At 35.3% G+C, this 26719-nt stretch overlaps 3 protein-coding genes across 3 annotated transcripts in view; 2 read left to right on the top strand and 1 right to left on the bottom strand.

The window, feature by feature from the left end:
- Positions 1-2333, bottom strand: part of LOC115232606 (kinesin-like protein KIN-7M, chloroplastic) — a 73878-nt gene extending 71545 nt beyond the window's left edge. The window contains exon 1 of the mRNA XM_029802584.2: positions 1984-2333. The gene's annotated coding sequence lies outside the window, so the exon portion shown is untranslated. The remainder of the gene's footprint in view (positions 1-1983) is intronic.
- A 178-nt stretch (positions 2334-2511) lies between these two features.
- On the top strand, positions 2512-5006 carry LOC115228556 (SNW domain-containing protein 1). Its single transcript, XM_029799126.2, has one exon. It carries the CDS (start codon positions 2577-2579, stop codon positions 4188-4190), a length of 1614 nt encoding a protein of 537 aa, XP_029654986.1. The 5' UTR covers positions 2512-2576; the 3' UTR covers positions 4191-5006.
- An 11880-nt stretch (positions 5007-16886) lies between these two features.
- On the top strand, positions 16887-25769 carry LOC115230756 (NADH dehydrogenase [ubiquinone] 1 beta subcomplex subunit 8, mitochondrial). The gene is made up of 5 exons (XM_029800892.2): positions 16887-17047; positions 19406-19626; positions 19936-20009; positions 21520-21610; positions 25583-25769. Exons 1-5 carry the CDS (start codon positions 16945-16947, stop codon positions 25682-25684), a joined length of 591 nt encoding a protein of 196 aa, XP_029656752.1. The 5' UTR covers positions 16887-16944; the 3' UTR covers positions 25685-25769.
- The last annotated feature ends 950 nt before the right edge of the window (positions 25770-26719 follow it).

The raw sequence follows: 26719 nt of genomic DNA, 5'->3' as shown, positions 1-26719 counted from the left end.
TTTAAACTTCGTATACTGGTAGAATGTGTTTATAGAACATCTTTTTCTCTTGGCTTTATTGAGAAAATTCTATGGTTTGTAAGATATTTGTTGGGTTTTTTTTTTCTTCAATTTCTGCAATTTCAACCAATCACTGACGTCTATTGAGGTAAAAACATTCTGTGCCGCATGAATATGTCCCTCGTTTAAGAAACAGATTGGGTTTATTTACATTTGTGAAGAAAAAAATGATACCCTTCCCCCCACTCCTAATCCTAACCCTAACTCTAAACCAGAATGAAATGCAATAGATCGATACTGGGGTCATAATTGTGGGTGACAATTTCATATGACACCGCTAGAAAAAAACTGCTGTTCAAACCGAAAAGATCCAACTTATAATACAGACAGATCCAGAAATTTAGTAATAAAGGCAAATTATGTTAAAGTATTTTAGCTAAGTAAACTGCGTAACTGTTAATTAAATGATAGACGTCTGCAGGATAGAGATCGGAAAACCTTATAAGGGATCGAGTTGTTCTGTTTCAAAATTAAGTTAATACAACTCGAAGTTATGCAAACTATTGGTTTATAAACAAACGATAAATCAATATTTTGAAAAGAGCATCAGCAGAATATTCCAATGTCTTAAAATTAAATCTTCATGGATGTCTATATTTAATCCTTTTTTTTTTTTTTTATGACGAAATATCTCTCTCCTGACTTGGCTTCTTAACTTTCTTCATAACGCATATAGTTTTAATGAAATTTTGCAGAATGTCTAAATGATTACGTTGATGAAAAGTTTTATTTATATATTTTAGTCAGAAAGAAAATAAGTCCATTTTTTTTAACCATTCAGTAACTTGCATATGATCATTGCACAACATGAAAAAAAAAAACTTTATCTTGGTTGATATTCATTATCAACAAGAAAATGGAAGGCACAATCAAAAATTATTAAACACTTTCAATTTGTAGTGGGTTAAAACGTTAACTTGGGAAGTTTTTTGTCATCTTACTTTCTAATTTTATGTTGTTAGTGAACAATATCAATCAGGATAAAGGCGTAGATTTGTATGTGCGTAGTTTGTGCAACACGATATCGAATGGTTAAAAAGTTACAAACTTTTTTCTGACTAAAAGAAAATTACAAAACATTTATATTAACATAATTGCCATTTCAAAAACTGGGAGTACACTAAACAATAATTATATGGAATAATTTTTATTCACCATTCACAAAATTACTCGATTAAGGTACATTATGCATTTCTTTAACAAATAAAGGCTTATTTTCAAAAATACAACGTCAAATAATACATATCACTGAAATAAAGACAGCTCCTGGTGCAAGTGAATTAAAACTAAATTGTATTGTTTATGTGTAATGTGTTCATTATATTATGAATGAAAGCATAATATTGAAATATATGAATGAACGGCTGCACAAATGATGGAGGGATGAATGAAAGATGAGTGAAGACGATGATAAAACTTGACAACTGTTAAGCAAATATTTTAATAAAAACAGTAATTAATGAGAAAACAAAGTTACAAGCATACAACTAGAAAATTTAATTGCAGGAAAATGAAAATTACAGTATATTTGTTCCTCCCGCCTTTATTCAAATTTGCTTTTACAGTTTATAGCAGTTAAATTTATATTTTTACTAGTAATTAACTGAATTAACAAACAAATATATACAATCATTTAATATATATTATAAATATAATGAAGTATTTAGAGATTTTAAATTGTTTTTTCTTTCATAAAAAGAATATTTTTACAAATATATAACAGATGAAAATAATGCGATTAGCATAAAAGGACACAACATACAGATAGAATGGATCAACGATATTAAAAGGGAAAATAAGATGCGATTTTATAAATAAACAGTCGTGTTTGTTATTTTTTTCTCAGTGTTGATAGGATAAAACAAGTGTTGCAATTATTAAAATCCAAAGCATTGCCAGCATTACAAAAGATAAAATACATACACATTTACATATGTTCTTAAACAGCACAGAGTGGATTATAGCAGATTCAGGTGGTCATTTTCAGTGAGTTTAAACGAGCACCACCCGAAGATATCTGAAGCTATGTTGGAGACAATTTACACGCAGCTGGGCTGTTGTTAAGGTAAAGTTGTCTTAGCAACAACCGTCAATTAGTCATATTCTGGGTCAATGTGCTCATAATATTAGAAATAAATGTCTTATTAAGATTTGTTCTAAATTTAGTGGTTAATCCTGTTTAATATTGTCGAAACATAAAATTCCTAAATCTGTGTAATAAGTAAACTTTATATTAACAATAACAAACATCGCCATACCAACCATAACAAAGTCGCCATATTGCCGAATAGACATAGATTCGAATTTGTTGCACTAAGCTTTTTCTTGTAAAATGAAATATATAATAAATCATATAATACATAATAGCTGTAATTTTTTTTAATTATTATTGATTAAATTAGTAAATAAGTAGTAAAATACGTAACAGTGTTTAACATCCTGTTTTCACGTGAGAGTTTGTAAACGAGAGTTACCTCCATATTTGTTGCTATAGACGTTTACTGTTTGATGAAAAAATGTCTACATTGTCACAATTTTTACCACAACCCTCTCAGAAAGTGTACGATCGGGATGACGAAGATGAAGAGCGACATAAACTTTATATGCAGCATGTAACTGTAAAGAGCATACGTGCTGCACCTCCGTATGGACACAGGAAGAACTGGATCCCAAGGACTCAAGAAGATTTTGGCGATGGCGGGGCTTTTCCTGAAATCCATGTGGTTCAGTACCCACTTGGAATGGGTCTTAAAAAGTCGAGTTCAAATTCTTTGGCTATGCAACTGGATTCACAAGGAAAAATTAAATACGATGCAATCGCTAAACAGGGTCACGGTAAGGATAAAGTTGTTCATTCTAAATTCCAAGATCTTGTTCCTAAAAATGTTGACGATAATGATCCAGAATTGGAACGTCCAGATACAGAAAAAATTGAGGAAACAACGGAGAAAACAAGACTGGCACTGGAGAAAATTGTTTCCAGTAAAATGTCAGCTGCAATGCCTGTACGTCACGCTGATAAACAGGCTCCAGCCCAATATATTAGATACACTCCTTCACAACAAGGAGTCTCATACAATTCTGGTGCTAAACAAAGAATTATACGCATGGTTGATGTTCAGAAAGATCCAATGGAACCAGCGCGTTTCAAAGTAAACAAAAAGATTCCAAGGGGTCCCCCTTCACCACCTGCACCTGTTCTTCATTCTCCCAACAGAAAAGTCACTGTTAAAGAACAGCAGGAATGGAAAATACCGCCTTGTATATCTAATTGGAAAAATGCTAAAGGTTACACAATTCCTCTTGATAAACGGTTGGCGGCTGACGGTCGAGGTTTACAAGGTGTACACATCAACGAAAATTTTGCTAAATTAGCCGAAGCTTTGTATATAGCTGACAGAAAAGCTAGAGAAGCTGTTGAGATGCGAGCACAAATTGAGAAAAAAATGGCTCAGAAAGAAAAGGAGAAAAAAGAAGGTAATTTGCGTTTACTTGCCCAGAAAGCCCGTGAAGAACGCGCAGGAATTCGTAGGGAGGAAAAAGAAGAAGAGGTTGCCGAAAGAGATGAACTGCGAAAAGAGAGATCAAAAGACAGACAACGAGATCGTAATTTGGCCAGAGCTGCACCTGATAAACGATCTAAATTGCAACGTGAAAGAGAACGTGATGTCAGTGAAATTATTGCGTTAGGTCTTCCAAATACAGGAGTTGGAGACTCTCAGGAAGTTCAGTTTGATCAGAGACTCTTTAATAGAACTAAAGGAATGGACAGTGGGTTTGGTGATGATGACGCTTATAACGTTTATGATAAACCCTGGCGCCAAGATCGAAGTATTGCTGATTCGATTTATAAACCATTCAAAAATGCTGATAAAGAGATGTATGGTGATGATCTTGAAACAATTATGAAAACAAAGAGATTTGAAGCAGAGAAAGGTTTTGCCGGAACTGATAAATCACGGAAGCGAGATGGCCCTGTTCAGTTTGAAGAAGATCCTGATCCTTTTGGTTTAGATAAATTCTTAACAGAAGCCAAACACGGAGGACAAAAACGTCCTACTCATGTGGATTCCCGATCCAGTAGTAAAGACTATGAATCAAGTCGAAGCAAACAAAGGCGACGCGAATAATTAATTTTTAGAAGTATGGATTAAAGTTTCATTACAACTCAGATATGTCACAGACGTATTTTTGTCAAACTTCAGTTTCCAAACGTCAAGATAATGAAGAGAGTCTCAAATACTGATATTTTCTTTGAAGAAATGATTGAAACTTCAGACTTTTTTTTTTGTTGTAAATATTATCTGTAAGTTGGAAAATAATTTCTATAACTATAAAAACCTGAGGAAGAAAATGTTTTCCTCTTTGCTTGTCATATAGGAATTTGATGTACCGTTTTTTGACAATATTATAGAATAATTATTTATTTTACAGATTTTATTTTCTTTGCTGTACAGTTAAAATACCTCTGACTTATAGAATGTGAATGCTAAATTCAATGTCTCCCATGGAAAGTTTGAGGCTGTGGTTTCATTATATTCTACATTAAGAAGCAGATGCATACATGCAAACAAATACACAAACATTCATGCAAATATGCATTCATGGATACAATTTTATTGTTTGTAAACATCAGTAAGTACTTAAAACAATTCAGTCTACATCTGGTGCCTCTTGTAATTGGTTGAACTAAAAAGGCGGTGAATGTCATCACTGTGCCATATCCTGTACCGCCAGTTAACAACTACATTACTCTGCTGTAACTCTGATTTAGGTTTACTTAAACATCATATCCTACAATTAATTGAAGCCTATAAGTGACAAATTTTATTTGATTTATTTCTGAAACATCATTCAACATTTTTCCCTTCCATTCCAGCTTTTTTTTTCTAAACATTTAACCAATTAAATCAATACATTTCTATAAATATACAAGTCAAATTTACTGTTGTTTCTCTTCGTTTTTATTCAGTACTCTTCAGTGTGTATATATTTTGTATCATAGAATATAACTTAAAATTGTTTTTTAACATTCCACTTTAAGCAAACAAAAGTTGCATCAACTGACTCTAATTTTGATCATAAAGCTTAATATTTTTGTTTAGATATATTACTTAACTAAACACAATATCTAGACCAGTACTTATAACCCTGTTACCAGTCTGGTGGCACCAAACAAGAAAATCTTACATTTCAAGGCTTTCTATGTAATATGCAGAGTAAATCCTCTTTATTGACAAAAGAGTTTTGTGATTTAATTGTGCAGCATTTTGTTAACATATTATTTAAAGCATGCATATGTCACTTTAACCATTACTATCATTATCATCCATTCTCAATGCTGGTGTGGGTTGGATGGTTTCACATCCAACAAGCTGCAGGGCTGCATTAAGCTTCAACATGAGCTTTAGCATGGTTTCCTGTAATTTAATTCTGTATCTTCTCTTGAAGTATTCCATAATAATATTACATATGTTTGTTAAGTGTTCATTCAATCAATGCTGATATATATATGATTGATCAAGTTTTCATTTCTCATTACAATTCTACATTTCTATCCTGATTTCATGCACTCTAATATGTTTTATGTTTCCATCCTTATCAGTCTCTGGTGTGTTATTCTATGTGGATCAAGAACAACATAAAGGCTACAAAGAAAACATTCTGATGACTTTGACAGCTTTGCACATTCTACTGGTGGGGTTAGTAGAATGCCACTTTGACACAGGTCTAGGGTTGATCAACCTAAACTGGGTAGCCTGGATGAGGGTGTGGTGTATGTTATAAGAGCCAAAACACCCAATGATTCTAAGAGACAACTACACTAACGATGTATTCAGGTATTGCATCTGTAGATGTATATAGAACTGGTTAATTACTTTCTCTGATAGTATAATTAAAATAGCCATCAGTTTCAACATCACTACTCTAAGATCTATGATGGCATGCTACTCAGAAATATCAAATACATTTCTCTGTTGGCACTTGCATAATTTTACGACTGCAATTGTTATTTTTCACTGTTATAGTTTTCCTAAGAAATTTAATAGAATGTCTTTTCTCTTCGTGAACATATAGCTATATATTCACTATTACCAGGGTCAACTTGACCTTTCATCCTTCTGGTGCCAATTTAATCAATTGTACCCATCTTCTAAAATGTGTGATCTTGTACCATGTTAGAAATCCTTATTTTCTCAAATAGTCTACTGAAGTGCTTATGTAACACTCTGTTTATGGTTTTAATATACCTATGTAATATTTTTTAAGGTATGCTCTCCCAAGAAAATTACCATTTGTAGCTGACTTTTATATCACAATTAGTGAACAGTAAGCCAATTACTGGTGCACTGCATTTATGATGGTGAAAATGACATGGGAATATCTAACACGGGGTATTTTTATTTAAAAGACCCAGTTTTTGTGGCCAGTGCTTCCAACCGAAGCTGGCATGGAAAATGAATTTATGATGATGGTCAGAAATATCTTTGTATTTAGTTATTAGTGAGAGATTATCAGTCGGGGGAAAATACGTTATAAGCTCTCTATTAGTACACCAGGCTAACAATATTGTTTAAATTAGTGAAGAACTCTGCATATTCTTATGAGAAGGTCTGAAGTTATTGTTCATCACCATTCTATATTGTAAATCCATGGTTGTGTTCCAGTTATACTGTTTTTTTACACAGTGATATATGAGGCAAGGTATTAATAATGGTCATTGCATATTTCTTTATATAGATATACATGCACTGAAAAGTGTTGGCATTAGGAAGGGGATCCAACCATGGCCAAACCTGACATTGGAGCTCAACATGGTACTACATCTTACTAGATCCTGTTAAACCATCCAAGCCATGCCGGCATGAAAAATGGGTGTTAAGTGTTGATGATGATGATGACACATGACATGGTTTTGTCAGACCCCTTTAATTGCACTGAGAATATGGCTTTCACTCTTGTACAAGCATCAGTGCTATCTGTTAGGTGTGGGTTGAGAGTCTTTTAGGCTTGCTGGTCACACATAAACTGCAAAGCAGTTGGTGCTTGGTATTAGAAAGCCTTAGAAACCAAACCAAAAAGGAAACCCAAGTGAAACAAGCCCCACTGACTCTAACCATCACGACCCATCTAACCCATGCTAGCATGGAAAGCAAATGTAATAAATAAGGATGATAATGATTATATATATATACAATCCCACTTTGCAGTATTTTCTTCAAGTGCTGCACTGTAGGATTATAACCTGATGGTTGCAAAGTGAGCTTCTTAACACAATTCTTAGAAGTTCTTTAGTTTTTATTTCTGCTCTATAAAATTGGATTTTTTTTTACACATTTTTGTTTTATGTTTGTTTTTTCTAATCTAACATGAGTTAGACAAATATGTTTTTGTGGCATTGTTTTACAACCAGATACTATTCCTGATGCTAACCCTTACCTCTTTTTCAAGTCAAGAATCTCTTATTCCATACAGCTTCGAAAACATGAAGTGAGCAGATATGTTATTGACAGAAGTACCAACAACAACACTGCTTGAATATCTACAATTTGTCACTCCCAGGCAACATCATACTGCATACTCTCCATTTTTAGCTCAAAAAGAGAATCCCTTTGTCTCTGTCAGAAGTTGTAGCCATATGTTCTTATTCTAGCTTCTATTCTTTCAGAATACCCTCCACTGCTACTTCAGTCACCTAGGTAACAGAAGTTCTCAACTACTATGAGAGCCTCCAAACATTGAAAGAATTTATCTCACAGGTGCTCTAACTACTCTTGTGCATGTGTCATTGTTTTTTGGGGGGTTTTTTTCTATCAACCTACCTGTGATCTTAGTGTATTTATTGTGCACCCATAATTCACAGTGAGTACACCATGTGGAATTCTTCCTTACTCCTTTTCCAGTAACAGCATGGCATTTCCCTAGTGGTTACAGAGTTTTATCTTTTTTCCTACTTAACTTAAATCTTCAGTAATTTTATTCTGAGGTACATGGGAATTAAATTTTATTAAATACTCAGGAGGCTCTCTTGAGCTTGTGGATAGTTTTTGTTACCTAGGGACCAAATTAGCAGTGGAGGAGTATGTTCTGAAAGTATAGTTGCTAAAATGAGAAGAGGGTGGAGGAAGTTTAGAGTTATTACCTCTGTTGACAACAAAAGGCTTCTCAGAGTGAAAGGCAGCTTGTATATGAAAAGCTATGCACCATAGTAGTGAGATGTGGGCCATAAATGTAGAGGATATATGAAGACTGTTGAGGAATGAAACTCGTGTGCTCCGATGGATGTGCAGTGTCAGTATGCATGCACAAGAAAGTGCAAACATGTTGAGAGAAAAGTTAGGCATGAGAGGAATCAGATTTAGTATGCAAGAGGGACAACTATAATGGTTTGGTCATGTGAGTGATGCACATTGATGAGGAACCTGTATAAAAAGAAAGTGCCAATCACTTAAAGTTGATGCAACCTGCAGAAGGAGACCTAAGAAGACATGGAATGCAGTAGCGCTTCGTGGAGATGACAATGAACCAAGATGTCTGATGATATGAGGTTCTTGAGAAGACCTGCTCACCTCAACAAAACTAAATCTAGAAGCAGTGTATTATGTGCTCTCCACATGTAACATTAATCTCCCCCACTCCCCAATGAACCTTGCTCACCTTGTCCAATACTTTGTATCACTCCACTTACATTCTCCTCCATGTACCTTGAGGGTATGTTGGGGCACATCTTCACCATCATCCTCTCTCTCTGACTATGGTAGCCATGTCTCTCTGCTACAGCAAGACACCCATTTCTGTCCTAACATGGCTTAACTTCTCATTACCTTACCTGGCACAAAGCCACCTCCTTCAGTTGAGGGGTCTTTGTCTTGGTCTTGCATATTACTTGCTGATCATGCTAGTGCAGCATAAAAAGCACACAGTACACACTGTAAAGTGGTTGGCATTAGGAAGGGCATCCAGCCATAGAAAGCAGACAAAAACTTGGCACAGTCTTCTGGCTAGCCAGTTCCCATCAAACCATCCAATCTGTAACAATGAAAAACTTGTTAAGTGATGATCCATCTCAATTCTAGGTTTCATTTTCGCATCTAGAATATCTTCCCTAAATTCCCTACATACTCTTATAAATACAAGGTCATCAGCATACAGGGTGTTCCCATAGACAACTTGACACTTCTGCAATCCAGAGTACCTTATGCCTCTGATCATCTTATAGCAAAACCCCTTGCTTTCACTTTTTTCCTGTGCTATGTAAACTTGTTTTACTTTTAGCTATTTGGTATTACTCTTTGTTGGTCCTTTTCTTCCAGTCAGATTTCCTTTCAAAGCAGTGGACTAAAACTGAATAGTGCAAGTCTGGCACTGCTATTACTGCCAGCTCAACACTCATTATGTTCAAAATATTCATTACTATGAATGGGACCAGTTATCTAAGAATCCTGTGATCATCATCATCATTAGTTTAAAATCCACTTTTGCATGTGTCAGGCAGAATTTGTTACGGTAGTTTTTCTATGGCCAGATATCCTCACCTGTTCACTGGCAAGGTAATATTTCCTCACAAACGCAAGTTTTTCACAGAAGACTGGAAACAAAGAACATCACTTGATAATGCTCGTTTGCAACTATTACTTGACGTCAAGACAAATACACATGTACAATGTACTTCTTTCAGTTTCTGTCTACCAAACGCACTCATAAGGCATTGGTCAGCTCACAGCTAAAGTTGAAGACAATTGCTGACGGTGTTATACAAAAGTCACAATGCTGGGAAGCAAGTTTCTCAACCACAGTCACATCTGCGCCTACATGGAGAAATATTTATCTTTCATGTTCAAGAATCCTTTTTTTTTGCCTCAAATTTTCTAATTATAAGGAATATTTTAATTATTTTACATTTTTCAAACTATTGGATGATCTGGAAAAAAATAATGTCAACTTCTTGACATTTTATCTCTGGTATGTAGAGATGCTGGAGCAAAAGCAAACAGATGTATGCTTTGTACACATCTCAGAGTCTCTGCCAGACCTGTCATGACCAAGGAACGAAAGTACATATTTTCTGGATCAGTGGAGTAGGTATTCTTTTAACTAAGAAATAGATAAAATAGTTGAGGTAATCAGAGTATGTGATTGTCTACTACCTTGGTAGTCATGGCCAACACAACAGTGACATCTCTACATATGTACCACAATCAGGGCTTACAAATAGAAAGACTGCTTCTTTGAAACCACCCAGCAGGCTACCTTGAGAGTAAATTACATCAATCTCATCATTGCAGGTGGCAAATTTAATGGAGATATGCAGGTATGATTGTGTGGTTAAGAAACTTGCTTTCTGACAACATATCTTTGGGTTCAGTTCCATTGTGTAACACCTTGGACAAATGTCTTCTACTGTAGCCCTGGACCAACCAAAGCCTTGTGGATGAAATTGAAAGTAGCCTGACATATAGTATATGTATATATATGGATGTATTTATACATGTATATATATATATATACATACATAAGTAGATATATATGTATAGGTAGGTATATATTTGATCATCCCATAAATAATGCGTTTTTGTTCAATTACATGAACTAAAAGTCAGAGGGGGACAGGATAAACTACCTGCATCAACTTGCTATAAAAGTAGGTAGTAACTTTACCTTGTCCTTATTCTTAGTGCTAGGTTTGAAGAGTGCAGTTCGATTTTAACAGTTATTTTTTCAAAGCTATAATGGAAGTCACAAAGGAGCATATTCAGCATATTTTGGTTTATGAGTTTAATAAGAGCAACTACGCAATGGAAAGTGCAAGGAATATTAATGCAGTATATGATTGTACAATAAGTGTAAGCCAGTGTCAATGGTGGTTCCAAAAATTCCAAGCCAGAAACTTCAACCTAGAAGATATGCTTCATCCTGGGAGATCTGTAGAGTTTGACGAGGATATCCTACAAACTCTGGTAGTAGCAGAGAAGCTTGGATTTGGTCATTCAACCATTCATCGACACCTGCATGCCATCGGAAAAGTCAGCAAATTGGGTCAGTGGGTTCCTCACAAATTTCCAAGTCTAATCATGTGCAGAGAGTGAATGTGTGCTCTTTGCTGTCATGTCTCACAAATGAACCTTTTTTGGACCAAATAGTGACTGATGATGAGAAACAGGTTCTCTATAAAAATGTCAAGTGCCAAAGACAGTGGGTAGGGAAAGGAGAAACACTGGCACCCCAGGCTAAAGAAGGTCTTCATCCATGTAAGATATTGTTATTTATTTGTTAGGATATGAAAGGCTTAGTCCCCTTTGAATTTTTAAATCCAAACCAAATAATAACAAAGGAAATCTACTGCAGCAGTCCTGGGTTTCCTAATTTATAACATTTTTTACCTATTTCCTAAGTGAGCCATATATTAACTCACTCAAGACTTCTCCAACCAATTAATATTTTACGTGCATAACACTTCACATATGGAATACTTTATTATATACATGTGAATGTGAAGTCTTTCCCTGGTGAATAATGTATCATTCAAATAAGATTAGTAACTTTTGAATAAGAGCTAGACAGACCCAGAGACAAGATGGTTTGGAGAAAGAAAGCATGGAAGCTGAAAGAGCCTTCAATTGAGTGTAAGCTCAGAGAAAAACTAGTTGATACATATCACAAGTTAAAAATTCTGATTTTATTATAGGTGGAAGTAATCTACCATATTGTTTACAATACACTGACCTTACAAGTAAATTCAGTATATTTTATATTTGGCTTCATGGCCTTTAATTGTATATATCTATCAATGAAATTAATTCCTGTCCATTTAGCTTAAGGCTAGCGGATGAAATATATACTGATGTAGTCAAATATTTAACATTCATGATTTGAAATTTAAACTTTAGGGTCAATCGGATAATGGACTTGATGGCCATATCAGATTTCTCACTACTTCCTCTATTATTCTTTGCACTCAACACTAATCATCTCCTACTGAGATGTAAGACTGCCCCAACCTTTATACTCCAATTCGCTTCAGACTTTAGCAGTGGCAACACCATGAATAAACCTGCATGGACATGTTTTTAAGTTGAATGAAATTTGGATGCAGATGAACAAATAAGAAGCAAATGAAGACCACATTGTGAGATATCCATGCAGCAGAAACATATGTCGGACTGAAGTTCAACTTAGATATGCTGTGTAAATGACTGTAATAATAAAAACTGTGTAGATGTATAATTCTCCTTATTTATTTGAATTGTCTATATATATATACATATATATCATCATCATCATCATCATTTAATGTCCACTTTCCATGCTGGCATATGGGTTCGCCAGTTTGACAGGAGCTGGCCAGGCAGAAGACTGCACCAGACTTCTGTGTCTCTTTTGGCATGGCTTTTACAGCTGGATACCCTTCCTAACACCAACCACCCTGCAGAGTGGACAGAGTGCTTTTTATGTTGCATGAGCACAGACAACTGATATCAATTCAGGTTATATACTTTATATTTTCAGGTTATATACTTATACACTGCCATAAAATTAAGGTGGATATATATATATATGTGTGTGTGTATAATGTACTGTTCCATTTCCATAGTTGAAAATTCAACAAAAAAAGTACTCCATCTAGTGAGAGATAAATATTTATTTAATGGGCACAATGCATGCATTTAAGTGCTACTAATAGTTTTATATATATTTCAGGTATTATGACGTAAGATAATAGGTATATACAATTAGTACTCAGGTTGATTTTCTGCCTGAACTACAACTTTAAATGCAAGCAAGTTATAGCTGCCAAATGAAGATTGTCTATAGGCAGCGTTCCAGTTCAGCTGGTACAAGTATAAACATACAGATAGGCAAATAACTGGTACCAGGTCATATGACATTTATGATTTATACATTAATATAACATGATGGTAGAAAGGAATATTACAGGAGTTTCCACCCTTGTTATATCAATGTATAATTATGTACTTGACATAATCTGACCTGATACCAGTTGTCTGCTTTATTCTATTACACACACACACTTATATTATTAAATAATAAATCATATGGTATACACTTGGTAGCTTACTGGTAAAATATGTTCACTTTCACAGTGTTTGCTTGGGATTTGATTAATGAGAAAGATGGAAGATTAAAGATAGAAGATAATTTATTGATCACAATAATTGCTTTGACCCCTCTAGCATCAATCCATTATGGGTGGGATACTGAACTACTGGTTTTGGAGTATCCATCAGTGTAGGTGTGTCTCTTTAAGTGATTACCAATATGTATATATATATATGTAGAGAGAGAGAGGGTGGATAATAATACATATAAACACACTTGGGTTTAATCAACTGTCAGTGGGATAAGCTGGAGGTATTAGATAGCTTCCATTATCTAGGTGGATGATCCAAGAGTGTAGCTGTGAGAATAAGATCAAGCTGAGCAAAGTTCAGAGCACTCCTATCTCTGATGGAAATAAAGGGTCACTCTGAGAGAGTGACCCTTTATTTCCAACACTGCTACATGGCAGTGAAACATGGGCTACGACAGCCGAGGACATGCATAGGCTTGAAAGAAATGAAGCCAGCATGCTTTGCTAGATGTGCATTGTCAGAGTGCATGTCCAACTGAGTGTAAGCATCTTGAAAGAAAGTTAGGCATGAGGCATCAGATGTGGTGTGCAAGAGAGATGACTGCACTGTTATAGTCATGTGACGTATATGAATGAGGACAGCTACGTAAAGAAGTGCCAATCTCTAACTGTGAAGGGAACCTGTGATAGAGGTAGACCCAGGAAGACATGGAGGAGGTGGTGAAGCATGATCTTCGAACTTTGAGCCTCACAGAGGCAATGACTAGTGACCAAGACCTTTAGCAATATGCTGTGCTTGAGAAAACCCATCAAGCCAAGTGAAATCGCAGTCGGGGCTGATGCTGGTATCATGTAACTGGCACATAAAAAGCACCTTTTGAGCATTGGGCCTCACAGAGGTAAAGTGGCTGAACTCCTTTTGAGTGTTGGGCCTCACAGAGTCAATGACCAAGACCTTTGAAGCATCTTTTGAGTGTTGGACCTCTTGGAGGCAATGACCGAGATAGACTCATCAAGCCAAGAAAAACTGCAGTCATGACAGATATTGGTGTCATGCAAATGGCTCGTAAAAGAACCGTTTTGGAGTGCTTGGCATTAGGAAGGGCATCCAGCTGTAGAAGCCATGCCAAATCAGACTGGAGTCTGGTGCAGCCTCCCAGCCCCAGTTAAACCATCCATCCCATGCCAGCATGGACAACAGATGTTAAATGATAAGGATGATATACACATGTAAATATATATAGTGATATTCTTTCACTTGTTTCAATCATTTGGCTGCAGCCATGCTGGAGCACTGCCTTTAGTCAAACAAATTGATCCCAGAACTTATTCTTTGTAAGCCTAGTACTTATTCTATTGGTCTCTAGCCAAACCGCAGTTACAGGAACATAAACATTGGTTGTCAAGTGATGGTGGAGGGGACAAACAGACACACACACAAACATATATACGACAGGCTTGTTTCAGTTTCCATCTACCAAATCCACTTACAAGGTTTGGGTCAGCCCAAGGCTATAGTAGAAGACACTTGCCCAAGATGCCACACAGTGAGACTGAACCTGGAACCATGTGGTTGGAAAGCAAGCTTCTTACCACATAGCCAATTTATAGATATATGGAGAAACAAAATGTGAAAATATTCAGAATATGAACATTCAAGTATAAGCATATACATATTCATGTATTTACAGAAAAGATTTACATGGAGTACAAAACGTACAGTAAACTAAGGGGAGAGGGCACGGTATTTCATATCAGCTCACCTGGATTTCTCTTATAGCCTTTCTTTACCCTGTGGACTTAGTCTTCTATAAAGATTTCAGAATATAAGTTCAAATCATTGAACTACATGTTTTCTATATTGAACATCTCTGGATCTCACCTGTTGACTCTGTGTGTGTGTGTGTCATCTTTGTCTTAACACTGCATGATAGTTGTAAAATGACTGTTACTGTCACACAAGCAGTGTCATTCATTTCCAATATTCTGCAAAACGTCTGGCTACAGGAAAATATTACCTTGCTTGGGAACAGGTGAGGACTGGTGATAGGAAGGGTATCCAGCCATAGAAAGTTTACTTCAGTAAATTCCATCAGCCTCAAGTAACCACAGGAAAGTGAATGTTAAAACAATAATGATATCGGGCAATACTATGATAGCTTCTGCAGTTTGGAAGTTATGGAGAGGGGAGAAAGTATAAAAGAAAATTCAGACTCAAGGTGGTCTCTAACATGAATAATTTTACCATTTGCTGACCAATTACCAGACAAACAATCCAGCTAGAATTTGCACTCAACGTAAAACAATAGACAAATGGTTGTGAATGTTAAGTCTTTCCCTGATGAATACTGTATTGCTCAAATAGGATTGGTAACTTTTGATTAAAAGCTAGACAAACCCAGAGATGAGATGATTTGGAGAAAGAAAGAGCCCTCGATTGTGGGTTCAAAGAAAAACAAGTTGATATATATAACTAAAAGAAGTAGATAGAGACATATCATGAGGACAACTTTTGTGTTTCTGTATGAGCCAACCTGTTATATAGGGCTCCATACCTAGAAAAAACCAAAGTTACAATAACAATTCAAACCCAACAAGACCTGGGAGAGGAAAGCCTTCTCTCAAGAAGAAGAGATACTAAAGCAAACGAAAAGCAGTGATCCAACTGGAGAGAAGCAGAAAAGATAGACCAGAGTCTAGAAAAGTCTTCAAAGGCCTATGCTCCACATGGAGCAACGGTCTGAAGTAGTGTTTATTTTGAGGTAAATTAGGCTGCTATTTTTCCCAGACCAATTGACCTCATAATAGCTTGTTTGTTGATTCCAAGATATCTATTTACTAGGGCCACATGAACAGCAAAAAAACTTAGAGTGGGGGACACCAGCAATGATCTAAGCATACAAAATCCCTTTTGACATTATCAGAGAAGAGTTAGTTAAACAGGAGCACAATGCTATAATGGTGAAGCCTATAATTTTTCTGGAGCATTGTATAAGTAACAAGAGCTTCAGTAGCTTGTGGTGGTGAATTCAATATCTCTTTTTCACCTATAAAGAATGGTTTTTATGTTTCACCAAGATGGACTGAAGCAAAGATTAAGGATTTAGGCTAGCTGATGACATGATACAAATCATTGCACCTTTGGTCATTAGTTGGACATCCTATATCATCAGTAAATACAATTGAAAACTTGAAAATTTTATTTGAATTTCAGAAGGTGCTGGTGAAAATTGTGGAACACCAGACTAAAAACCTTGCCATCTTCAGATTCACTGCGTTACATTCTTTGTATGGTTAATAAAATATATACCTGACATGTACAGTATAGTGAGCAGTCACTCACAGGTGAGTATGGCTTAATTACAAGTATCATACTTCCGCTAATTGCTTTAGGTGTCTATGTAGTCGCGAGTAGACAGGTGCCTCTCGGCCTCCTCATTGATCCAGCGGAACATCCAGGATGTCACAGCTGGAAAGAGAGAGGGCTCCACCAGCACCATGGGTTATTCTTGTGCAGCTAAGTAGACTATAGCAACGCAAAAGAATTGTCTTACTCAAGGACACAATGCGCCCCAGGACCAGGAATCGAACCCACGACCTTGCAGCTAGGTAACGCGCTTTCACATTGAGTCGATTTATTCAAAATTATTCTGTAATTTATTCTAAAATTATTCTGTAAACAAAAATCATAATTCATATTTTCATATCGAAGAGAGAAGCTGGACATCACCTTGGAACGACTTTTATAAGAGTTACTTCCCTTACAAGTAATCTCCTCGACTCCAACTAAAAAAATGGCTTCGTTTCGAAGCTTTAATCGAGCAGTCTCTGCTTTTCGATCAGTTTCTTCGGTCAACCAAATAAGAAAAATACATATTGGACGTCCATTAGCTGCATGTAAAGTATCATCTCAAATTTCTCCTCAGTATTATTTACTTTATATCTTTGTTTTTACTGTATTATCAAACTATCTGTTTATGACCTTGGTTAACAATATATTTCTTTCTGAAATACTTGTTCCATTCGTTCAATGTATGACGTGATTTCTTATTAATTGATGAGAATAAATTCCGTTATTAATTTTACGTGCTTAACTCAATTCTAAAGCATAATTTAAATACTGGTTCATATTTTTTTAAACGTTTAAAATCAAGTTTAGATAGTCTACTTCAAAGTGTATGTTTATGCAAGGAAAATCGGTTACTGTTAGAGATACCAAAATTACATTTTATCCTTTCTCACACAGAAACAGTAAACTATAAACGTTTGCAAGATTAACAAACACCAGATCATCGAAGCAATAAATTTACTCGAATATGATTCATTCTGTTATTTTGGTTCATCTTTCATTTAGGATTTGTATATTGTTGATCTGTCAACACCTAACTTCAAATAACAACAATGATTTAAAAGAGATCATCTTTATAGTGTTAGAATTAATCTATGTTCGGTTTCAGTGAGCACTAAAATGTTCTCAAAAGCCTATGTTTCATTTCAGAATCTTTACTATCTTAGTCAAACTTTTCAATAACTTTAGGCGTTTATTTCCATATAACTTTTCACATACCCAAGGACACTTGGCAAAGTCTTCATTTCTTCAGAGCTAAAAAATACTTCAGGAACAACCGTTAATCCTATACCTGAATATTGTCCTCACTAACCATAACATTTCCACCTATCTTTAACTGCGGCTTCTCATAACATCATTTAACATCCGTAATGAGTTAGGCTGTTCCACCTAGCCTGAGAGCTGTGTTAGTCACCCCTTTCGTTTTTAATGGCCCAAAACGTTATTTTCTAAACTTTAGATAATTTGCTTTCCTGTTCTGTGCTGATATCTAGTATTTTCAAAAGAACCGTATTGTTATGCTGCCGAAGTCAATAAAATAAGCACCAGTATCTTTTTGGTAGCTAATAAAAATAAGTACCAGTTGAACACTGGGGTCAATGTAATTGACTTCCCTTCACCCTCAAAATTGCTAGCCTTGTGTCAAAATTAGAAAGAAGTATTATTATTACTGCAGCAAGCTGGCAGAATTGTTTAGCATGCCAGACAAAATGCTTAGTTGCATTTTCTCTGGCTTTGCTTTTTGAGTTAAAATTTAGCCAAGGTTGATTTTTGCCTTTCATTGCTTTGAGGTCGATATAATCAATTAGACGTCTCCCCTAACAATTTTAGACTTTCTGTCTATAGTTGAAAGGTTTGTTGCTGTTGTTATTGTTTTATTTTTTGATTATTTTAGTCAGAGCAGAAGGCATCACTCTTTACAATGTCTCCAAGACCAATGGGTGGGAAACAGTAAGTCCAAATACTTACAACAGAGTGGAGTCTACTAAAAGCACCTAATTAGCCAAATGGTAGTGTTAAATCAGGCAATGTATTAAGTCTGCCACCCAAATAAGCAGCAGTAAGATTTGAATAAAGAAAACAAAGACCCGAAGCAAACACCAAAAGGCATCCAATGTTTTTACAGTTCTGCCAATCCAGTGCCCTGAATGTACTGTTTTTATCAAACCCCTAAAATAGGGGGAAGGTAAAGTAGACCATGGCAGGATATGAACTCAGAACATAGAGAATTGGAACAAATATCATCAGGTATTCTATCCAATGCTCTAATGACTGCCAGTTTACCATCTAGATTCAAAGACAACAGTTCTGAGTGATTCTTTAATAATAGTCACAATTTGGAAATAGTTCTAATGCTGTATCATTCTTTGAACCAACAATAGTGTAGTAGCATCAGCTCTGTTCTAGAAGAAACAGCCCCATGTCTGTAACTTCATTATATTCAGCAACAATGATATTATTTTAACGTCCATTTTCCATACTTGCATGAATCAGATGAAATTTGTTGAGGTAGATCTTCTATAGCTGGACGTCCAGCATGTCACCAACCCTCTCCTGTTTCCAAGTGAGCTAATATTTCCCCATGGCTAGACATGATTTCACAGAAGGCTGAAAGTGAATAACATCACTTATATGATGGTGATGCTTGTTTACAACTTTTGTATGATGTCAAGGCAAAGAGACACATCCATATTATATACAACTGGCTTCTTTCAGTTTTCATCTACTAAATCTACTCAAGACTTTGGTTGACCCAGGACTATTGTAGAAGATACCTGCCCAAAGTGTCATGCAGTGATCTGAACTTAATACATGATTGGAAAGTAACCTTAACTACAGACATACCTATTTCTAAAATTTCATTTTTACAAGATTTCTTACATTTCTTTATGTATTTGTTATTTTAGACTGGAACCATGATTGGCAACCTGAAAAGTTTCCTGAAACTCCAGAAGAAAGAGCAAGAGCAGCCAAAAAATATGGTCTTCGACTTGAAGATTATGAACCTTACCCAAATGATGGTACAGGTCTAGGAGACTATCCTAAGCTTCCTCCTGTTTCAGCTGAGGGTAGGGATCCATATATGAATTGGGATATGCCTGAATTGAAGAGAAATTTTGGTGAACCAGTAAGTGATAGTTTTAGATAAGCATTATTTTGACCTACTAACAAACAGTGAGTTCAAAACTTCTTATACTTGTTGTGTTATTGTTTGTCTTGAGAAGATAGGTGAGTATTAGATGTCTACATGTAAAAATCATATCTCAGATGAAAAAAGAAAAATTATGTACAAGCCTAAAATTACATAGCCATTTCACTTATTGTGTCATGGAAAAATTAGATGCAAACTTATAAAAGATTTTAAAGAAATTGTTTGGATGAAGAAATAAAATAATAATATTTCAGATAAAGGATTAAAATAATTGTTACTTTTCAGATGCATGCAGAATCTAACTGGTTGACTGAAGATAGGATGAGCCCTGATGTTATTGATAATCTACGTCACTCTCTGTAAGTATTAATATTTCGAATATGTTAACTAATTTCTCAGGTTAGTTGATTTGGCATGTAAAATATATAATTAACCTTTTTGATATTAACCTACTCTAGATACAAACTTCCTGTTGTCATCTAAATTAAAACCTTCCTTCAAATTTCATGTTAATTCATGTTCCACACACCAGATTAATAATGACAGTTATTTTATTAAAGTCATTATTATTTTAAAATTAGCTAAAACTAGTCAGTGTTTTCATTGATTGTGTAATATGTTTCTATAATTGAGCAAAAGTCATTTCAGATTGTAGTTTGGAGTAACTTCTCATAATTTTTTCTAATCATAAAGGAATTAGTTCAGATCCTCCCAGAATCAAAATAACTTCACTAACTTTAATGAGGTGACTACAGTTATAGTAAGAATGTTTGATATTCTACCAGCTGACTATACTCATATTTTCAGGGTGTAAAAACTATGATATTGTATGTCAAGCTTCAATTTATGATGTGGTAACTGTATTAATGTACTAAAGTGAGGTTTGGGCAGATGTTTAGACATGTGGTTGATTCTATATAATATATATTGGAAAGTAATATTTATTACGTTAAAGATGACCAAATGATATTGCTTACAGAAGAAACTTGTTAGTAACTACTGATTGAAAATATTAGGTGATACGTTTCATGACTGAGTTATATTTTTAGTACAGCTTAAAAGATGAAAAAGGCAGCAACCACTAAATTTAATGGGCTTCTGATGTAGGTGGAGGAATAAATCACATCTCATGAATTGCAGCAGTAATTCATGAGCTGTGATCAAAGATAGATGTAAACCAGTCTAGTGTACTGTATTTCTCCTCAAACTACAAACCTAGCCTGAATGTTTGCAATAAAGTGGACTCTTTTGAAGGCATCCAAAAGCTAGGTGATAGTGTTAACCTGAGATCAGGTCTACCACCAATGGACAAGCACAATCCAATGTGCTCCCAAACAGTTGTATTTCTACTCAGTTTAACTCACAAAGCTTGGGCTGATTTGAAGTCATGGTAGAAAACACTTGCCCAAGGTCCCCAACACTGGGATCAAAGTAAAGCAACGTGATTGCAAAGTGAACTTCTTAATCTCATGGCTAAACCAGAAACCAAATTGGTATCATGCTAAAGAGAGGTTAGACTCAAATTATTTAGGACTTAGCCCTTTAGCTTCTAAACCAGCCATAACTAGCCTGAAAATTTTACCTCTTTTATGGTCAAACACCTACCCAACAATGTCATTTCAAAAGTAAACAATCATACCATCAAAATGTCAAAGCTATGACATAATGCATGATTAATTCAAAACAAAGTAAACAAATATTATATTTGACAGTAATCTGAATGCTAAAGGGTTAAAGGTGTTATGGTTGAGATATGTTTGAAAAGCATTTGTTTTGTTAATATGTGCCAGTAATAAGGTATTTCCCCCTCCACATATACACTTGTATAATACATCTTCATTAATGGTCATTATCTACTTGTATTTCTAGAAAAGTGCAAGCACTGGTATTTTTTGGAATACTAGGGGGTGTAGCATTAGCAGCTTACTTGACATCTTCAATTGTTTTACATCCAGCTGTTGTAAGTATGAAACGTTTTTTTCTTTTTACATTACTGATTTGCTTACCAAATTTTATGATCACATAATTATGAACTCTCATTTATCAATTATTGGTATAGCAATGTGTTAACACAATTATTCAAATTCAGTGGCTTGAATTTTTAAAGCAAACTCTGTTTAAATGGTTAATAAATAAATATATATATGTGTGTATGTGAGTGAGTATTTTTTCAGTGTACAAATAACACGGAAAAAATAAATAGTTACCAGGGTAGCAAAAATTCACATAAGTGCCAAGGATGTTACAGCTTACTTATGAAGGTAGAAATTCCAGGGTTACGTGAAATGTTTTTGTATAACATATCAGGTCATCCCATAAGTTCTGTCCAAATTTTGAATAAAGAGAACAAGTGATCAAATGTTATATTTAATTGAAATTTAATCATCAATGTACTTTCCCTGATTATCTATAGCTACCTTCCATCTATTTACAAGCTTTTTAATCCCATCAATGTAAAACTCTTTTGGTTTCAAAGTGAAGAACTCTGAAATGTCAGTTTCAACCTCTTCCTGGCTTGCGAAGGTTATGTACCCCAAATGATTCTGTAAACTACAAAACAAATGGTAGTCTGAAGGAGCAAGGTCAGGAGAATAAGGTGGATGAGGAATTTTTTCCCAACCAAGCTCTTCGATTTTCTGTGATGTGGTTTTTGCAGTATGGGGTCGCGCATTGTCCTGATGAAACATCACTCCTTTTTGATTCACTAAAGCGGGTCTTTTTTCTTCAAAACTTGGTTCAAACACTGTAATTGCTGACAGTAGACTTGAGCATGCATTAGGTGGTAACAATTCAAAGTGAATTACTCCTTTGCAATCCCACCAGATAGAGAGAAGAACCTTTTTCCCATAAAGTTCCCTTCTTGGTTGTGGTTGAGCTTTTTCCCTTTTACCAAGCCACTGTTTACGGTGTTTAACATTTCGATAGAAGATCCATTTTTCGTCACCAGTCACAAGTCTATCCAAAAAGGGTGAAATGAGTTTGTGAGAATGGAGAGAAGAGCAGGTGTCAACTCAGGATTTGTAGTTGCTTTCGGACAGTTCATGAGGCACCCATTTTCCAAGTTTAGGAACCTTTCCAAGTTGTTGAAGATGATGATGAACAGTTGTATGGTTTGAACTAAGCTTTATTGCCAATTCTTCAACTGATAATGCAGGATTTTCTTCAAGTAATGCCTCAAGGAGCTTATCATCAAATTCAACTGGACGTCCTGTTCGATTTTCATTTTCAAGGCTGAAATTTCCACTTCTGAATTTTGCTAACCATCTTCTGCGAGTTCTTTTATTCAAGCATTCTTTCCCATAAACTGAGTGTATGTTTCAAGTTGCTTCGGCTGCAGAGTTTCCTTTTTTGTACTCATAAAGCAATATGTGCCTCAAATGCTCTTTGGAAACTTCCATGTTAGAAAGGGTTTTAATCAAAGAAATTTTAATTCTATTATTCTGTAAAATAATATTTAATTAGTTTAAATGTACACAAATGCATAAAAGTAATTTTTAATTCCATTAGACATTCTAAAATACTATTACATTTCATTCAATTTTAAAAAAGGTAAAATCAGACAGAACTTATGGGATGATCTGATAGATAAATTAAGAAATGAGAAACAAAACACATTGATAAGCCATTTTAATTGAATGTGATTACCGCATGTATGATGAAGGGAACGCTGGCAAATTATTTTTTAAATTTATATATATAGCTATATGATATATACTACATAAATGTAAGAATAGAGTTGTAACATTACAAATAGTGAAACAATTAAAAAATTTTGTAAGAACTCCTGACTTAAAAGGTTATTTTGTTTTTGTTATAAAATGAGCCCTGGACTTGCAAATAATTAAATCAGTGATAAATTCTATATGATGTCATTTATTAGTTACAAATAATAAATAAATCTGTGGAGTTTTTAATTTGATTCTTAATCTGTTAGGCTATCCCCCCCCACACACACACACACACATGTTCTTGGTTAGCCTAAGATAGTTTGTCCAGGCATTGTTTTGATCAACTTTTTAGGTTGTGGCTAGACTTTGTATACATGTAGCAACAGCAGTAACACTAACCCACATGAACTGTGAATCACATTTAAACTTTGTAGAGGATTAGCGACTAATCATTCCTGAAGAAGTAATATACCTTTTAGTTGATGTAGTTTGGGCTGTGTCATACAGGTGTGAATGCCATGAAAGATCAAATACTCCTAGGCTTTGCATTTGTAGCAAAATTTAGTGTTTCAAACATATTACCCATGCATAGTGTAGTACAAGACTGTTTAGTTAGCATGCAATTTGTGTCTTGATGTTGTTGAAGACCAGTTTGCTACATCCCTGTTGGACGATTATTTTGAGACAACATCATTGAAGCAGACCAAATAACAGAGCTCTAGGTTGCATATGGATAATTTTCATGTTAGGAATTTAAAGAAGAGTGATGAATGGAATCATATATACCAGAATGGATGTGTGGGTTGTGAGGTGGAAGCCAATCCTGTAGTATTTAAGGTTAAAAGATTTTGGTTGAAGAAAGTCTCATTACTGCCCACTACAATTGTCTGATCTAAAAGATAAGACGAACAAACCCACTGGTGCAAACAAATTCAAAGGCTCTGTTGATGTCAAAATAATAATTTTAAGATGAGAGTTCTCACAAAAGTTTACCAGTGTAGGTGTGCCAGATGTTCAGTAGATCTGGTTATACAAAAGCTATACTTGACAACCAGTGATTAAGGGAAGTAACTAGAAACTATGGGGAGGGGTGTATGGTAATATGAAATTTGAATGCGAGTGTAATAGATTGGTATGTAACAGAGTCGGAGAGATTACCATTATGAATGGACACACTGTGACGTGTCTAGAGATTGGTGTAGATCCTCATGAGAGGTTGAAACACTTTATGATGATATGGAAATCCAAGTGTTGTGTGCATGCAATGTGGAATTGAAAGCAACATGGAAATTAATGATAGCTTTATTTTTTAAGAGTGATATATATTGGTTGAAATGTACTGGTGATGAATATTACAATCATTAGGACAAGAAGTTCCATTCTTAATTTGGAAAGTGAGGTATGCAAACTATGTGATAGAAAATTTAAAAATTTTTTTCTTGACAGTCGTTTTGCGAGTACTGAGTAAGGCTCCATAATTTAGTGGTAGGAGGGGACTATCTCTTTGTGTTTTAGGCAGTGTCCTTCATATGTATAGCTGAGTAAACCACATTGAGGTTACTTGAGAGATGTGGAGAGATATATCTAAGAAGATGGTATTTTCACATACTTCATTTCTGACTCTCATAAAGACAGCTATGTAGTGTTTGCAGAACAACTGGTTTACTGACCAGAAGCACCAAATGGTGAGAGTAGAAGGTGCTTCAGTTAAGTAGAGTAGGTCAAGAGTGTTTGGAGAGTTGGTGTCTCGGAGAGACAGACAGATGGGATTAAGTAGTGATGGATACTCCTATCAATTTCAATCTTTGAGCATCATCCAATTGCTCAATCAACTGGATGACCTCTTTACTGAATTAGCATGCAAAGTGGCTGAGTATTCCACAGACGTGTGTTCCCTTAATATAATTCTTAAATGAAATCAATGTAACACAAGTATGACAATCTGGACCTTTGTATCACAAGATTTAAAATTTTTACATCCCTCTTTCACTTACAAGACTTGGTCCAACCTAAAGCTATGATAAAGGCACTTGGGACATGAAGTCATGCAGTAAGATCAAACATGGAACCTCATGATTGCAGTGCAGACTTAACCACTCAACTGTGCCTGTGTCCATAATTAATTAACTTGTACAGGTTCAGGATGGAAAACAATTTGACAGCTGTTGGATGTGAAAGAGGAATAATTTGACATCTGATGAAAAATGCTTTAGAATAATGTGTGTATATATATATTAATGATTTGTTGATCACTTTTATTGCAGATGCCTAAACAATATCCTTTCAACAATCTCCATATAGAAAGAGGTGGTGATGCAGCTGATGTAAAACCTGTTGTACACTATACATTTGAGCCAGCAGAATGAACATCTACAATATCTCAGCAAGATAGAACAGATGAGATGATTTTAGATAATAAATTAAAATAGGGAATATGTATATTATATATATCAATGTGTTTTGTTTTCATTTAAACATTTTTATTTTCTGTTAAGTTTGAGATGCTATAACTAGATATGTAATCATCGTCGTCTTAACAACTCTTGTCCATGTTTGCACGAGTCAGATGGAATTTGTCGAGACAGATTTAACTGGATTCCTTTGCTGCTTCCAATCAAGGTAATATTTTCTCATGGCTGGACATGTTGAACTCTGCTTGAATGATGATGATGATAATTGTTTATAATTATTTCACAATGTTGAGGTACCAAAACACATGCGCTATATATATATATATATAAATAATAATAAATATTAGGGAATGAATCCAAAATTACAGGGAAAAATCAGATTTAGGGTTAAATCCAATTTTATAGTAAAATATTATATAATATAATTCGAGACAAAACCACTATTTTAAAACCAAACAAGGAAAGACTTAATCAATACATAAAATTTTAATATAAATTAAATAAACCGCCACTACAAATGTTTCATGTCTGCTACCGACAATCTTCAGGTGGATTTTCGATCTTCTAATCAGTATATATATATATCATCATCATCATCATTTAGCGTCCGCTTTCCATGCTAGCATGGGTTGGACAGGTCAACTGGGGTCTGTGAAGCTGGAAGGCTTCGTCAGGCAGTGTTTCTACGGCTGGATGTCCTACCTAACGCCAACCACTCCGCGAGTGTAGTGGGTGTTTTTTACGTGCCAGACAGAGCTGACGAACGGATGGTGCTTTTACGTGTCACCGGCACGGGGGCCAGGCGATGCTGGCAATGGACACGAACGGATGGTGCTTTTACGTGCCACCGACACGGTTGCCAGACAGCTGGCAAACGGCCACGAACGGACGGTGCTAGGCGAGGCTGGCAACGAACACGAACGGATGGTACTTTTACGTGCCACCGACACGGGAGCCTGGCAAACGGCCACGAGCGAATGGTGCTTTTAC

This window comes from Octopus sinensis, linkage group LG2, assembly GCF_006345805.1.
Source record: "Octopus sinensis linkage group LG2, ASM634580v1, whole genome shotgun sequence".
NCBI classification, from domain to species: Eukaryota; Metazoa; Mollusca; class Cephalopoda; order Octopoda; family Octopodidae; genus Octopus; species Octopus sinensis.
This window is presented reverse-complemented; position numbering and strand designations above follow the sequence as displayed.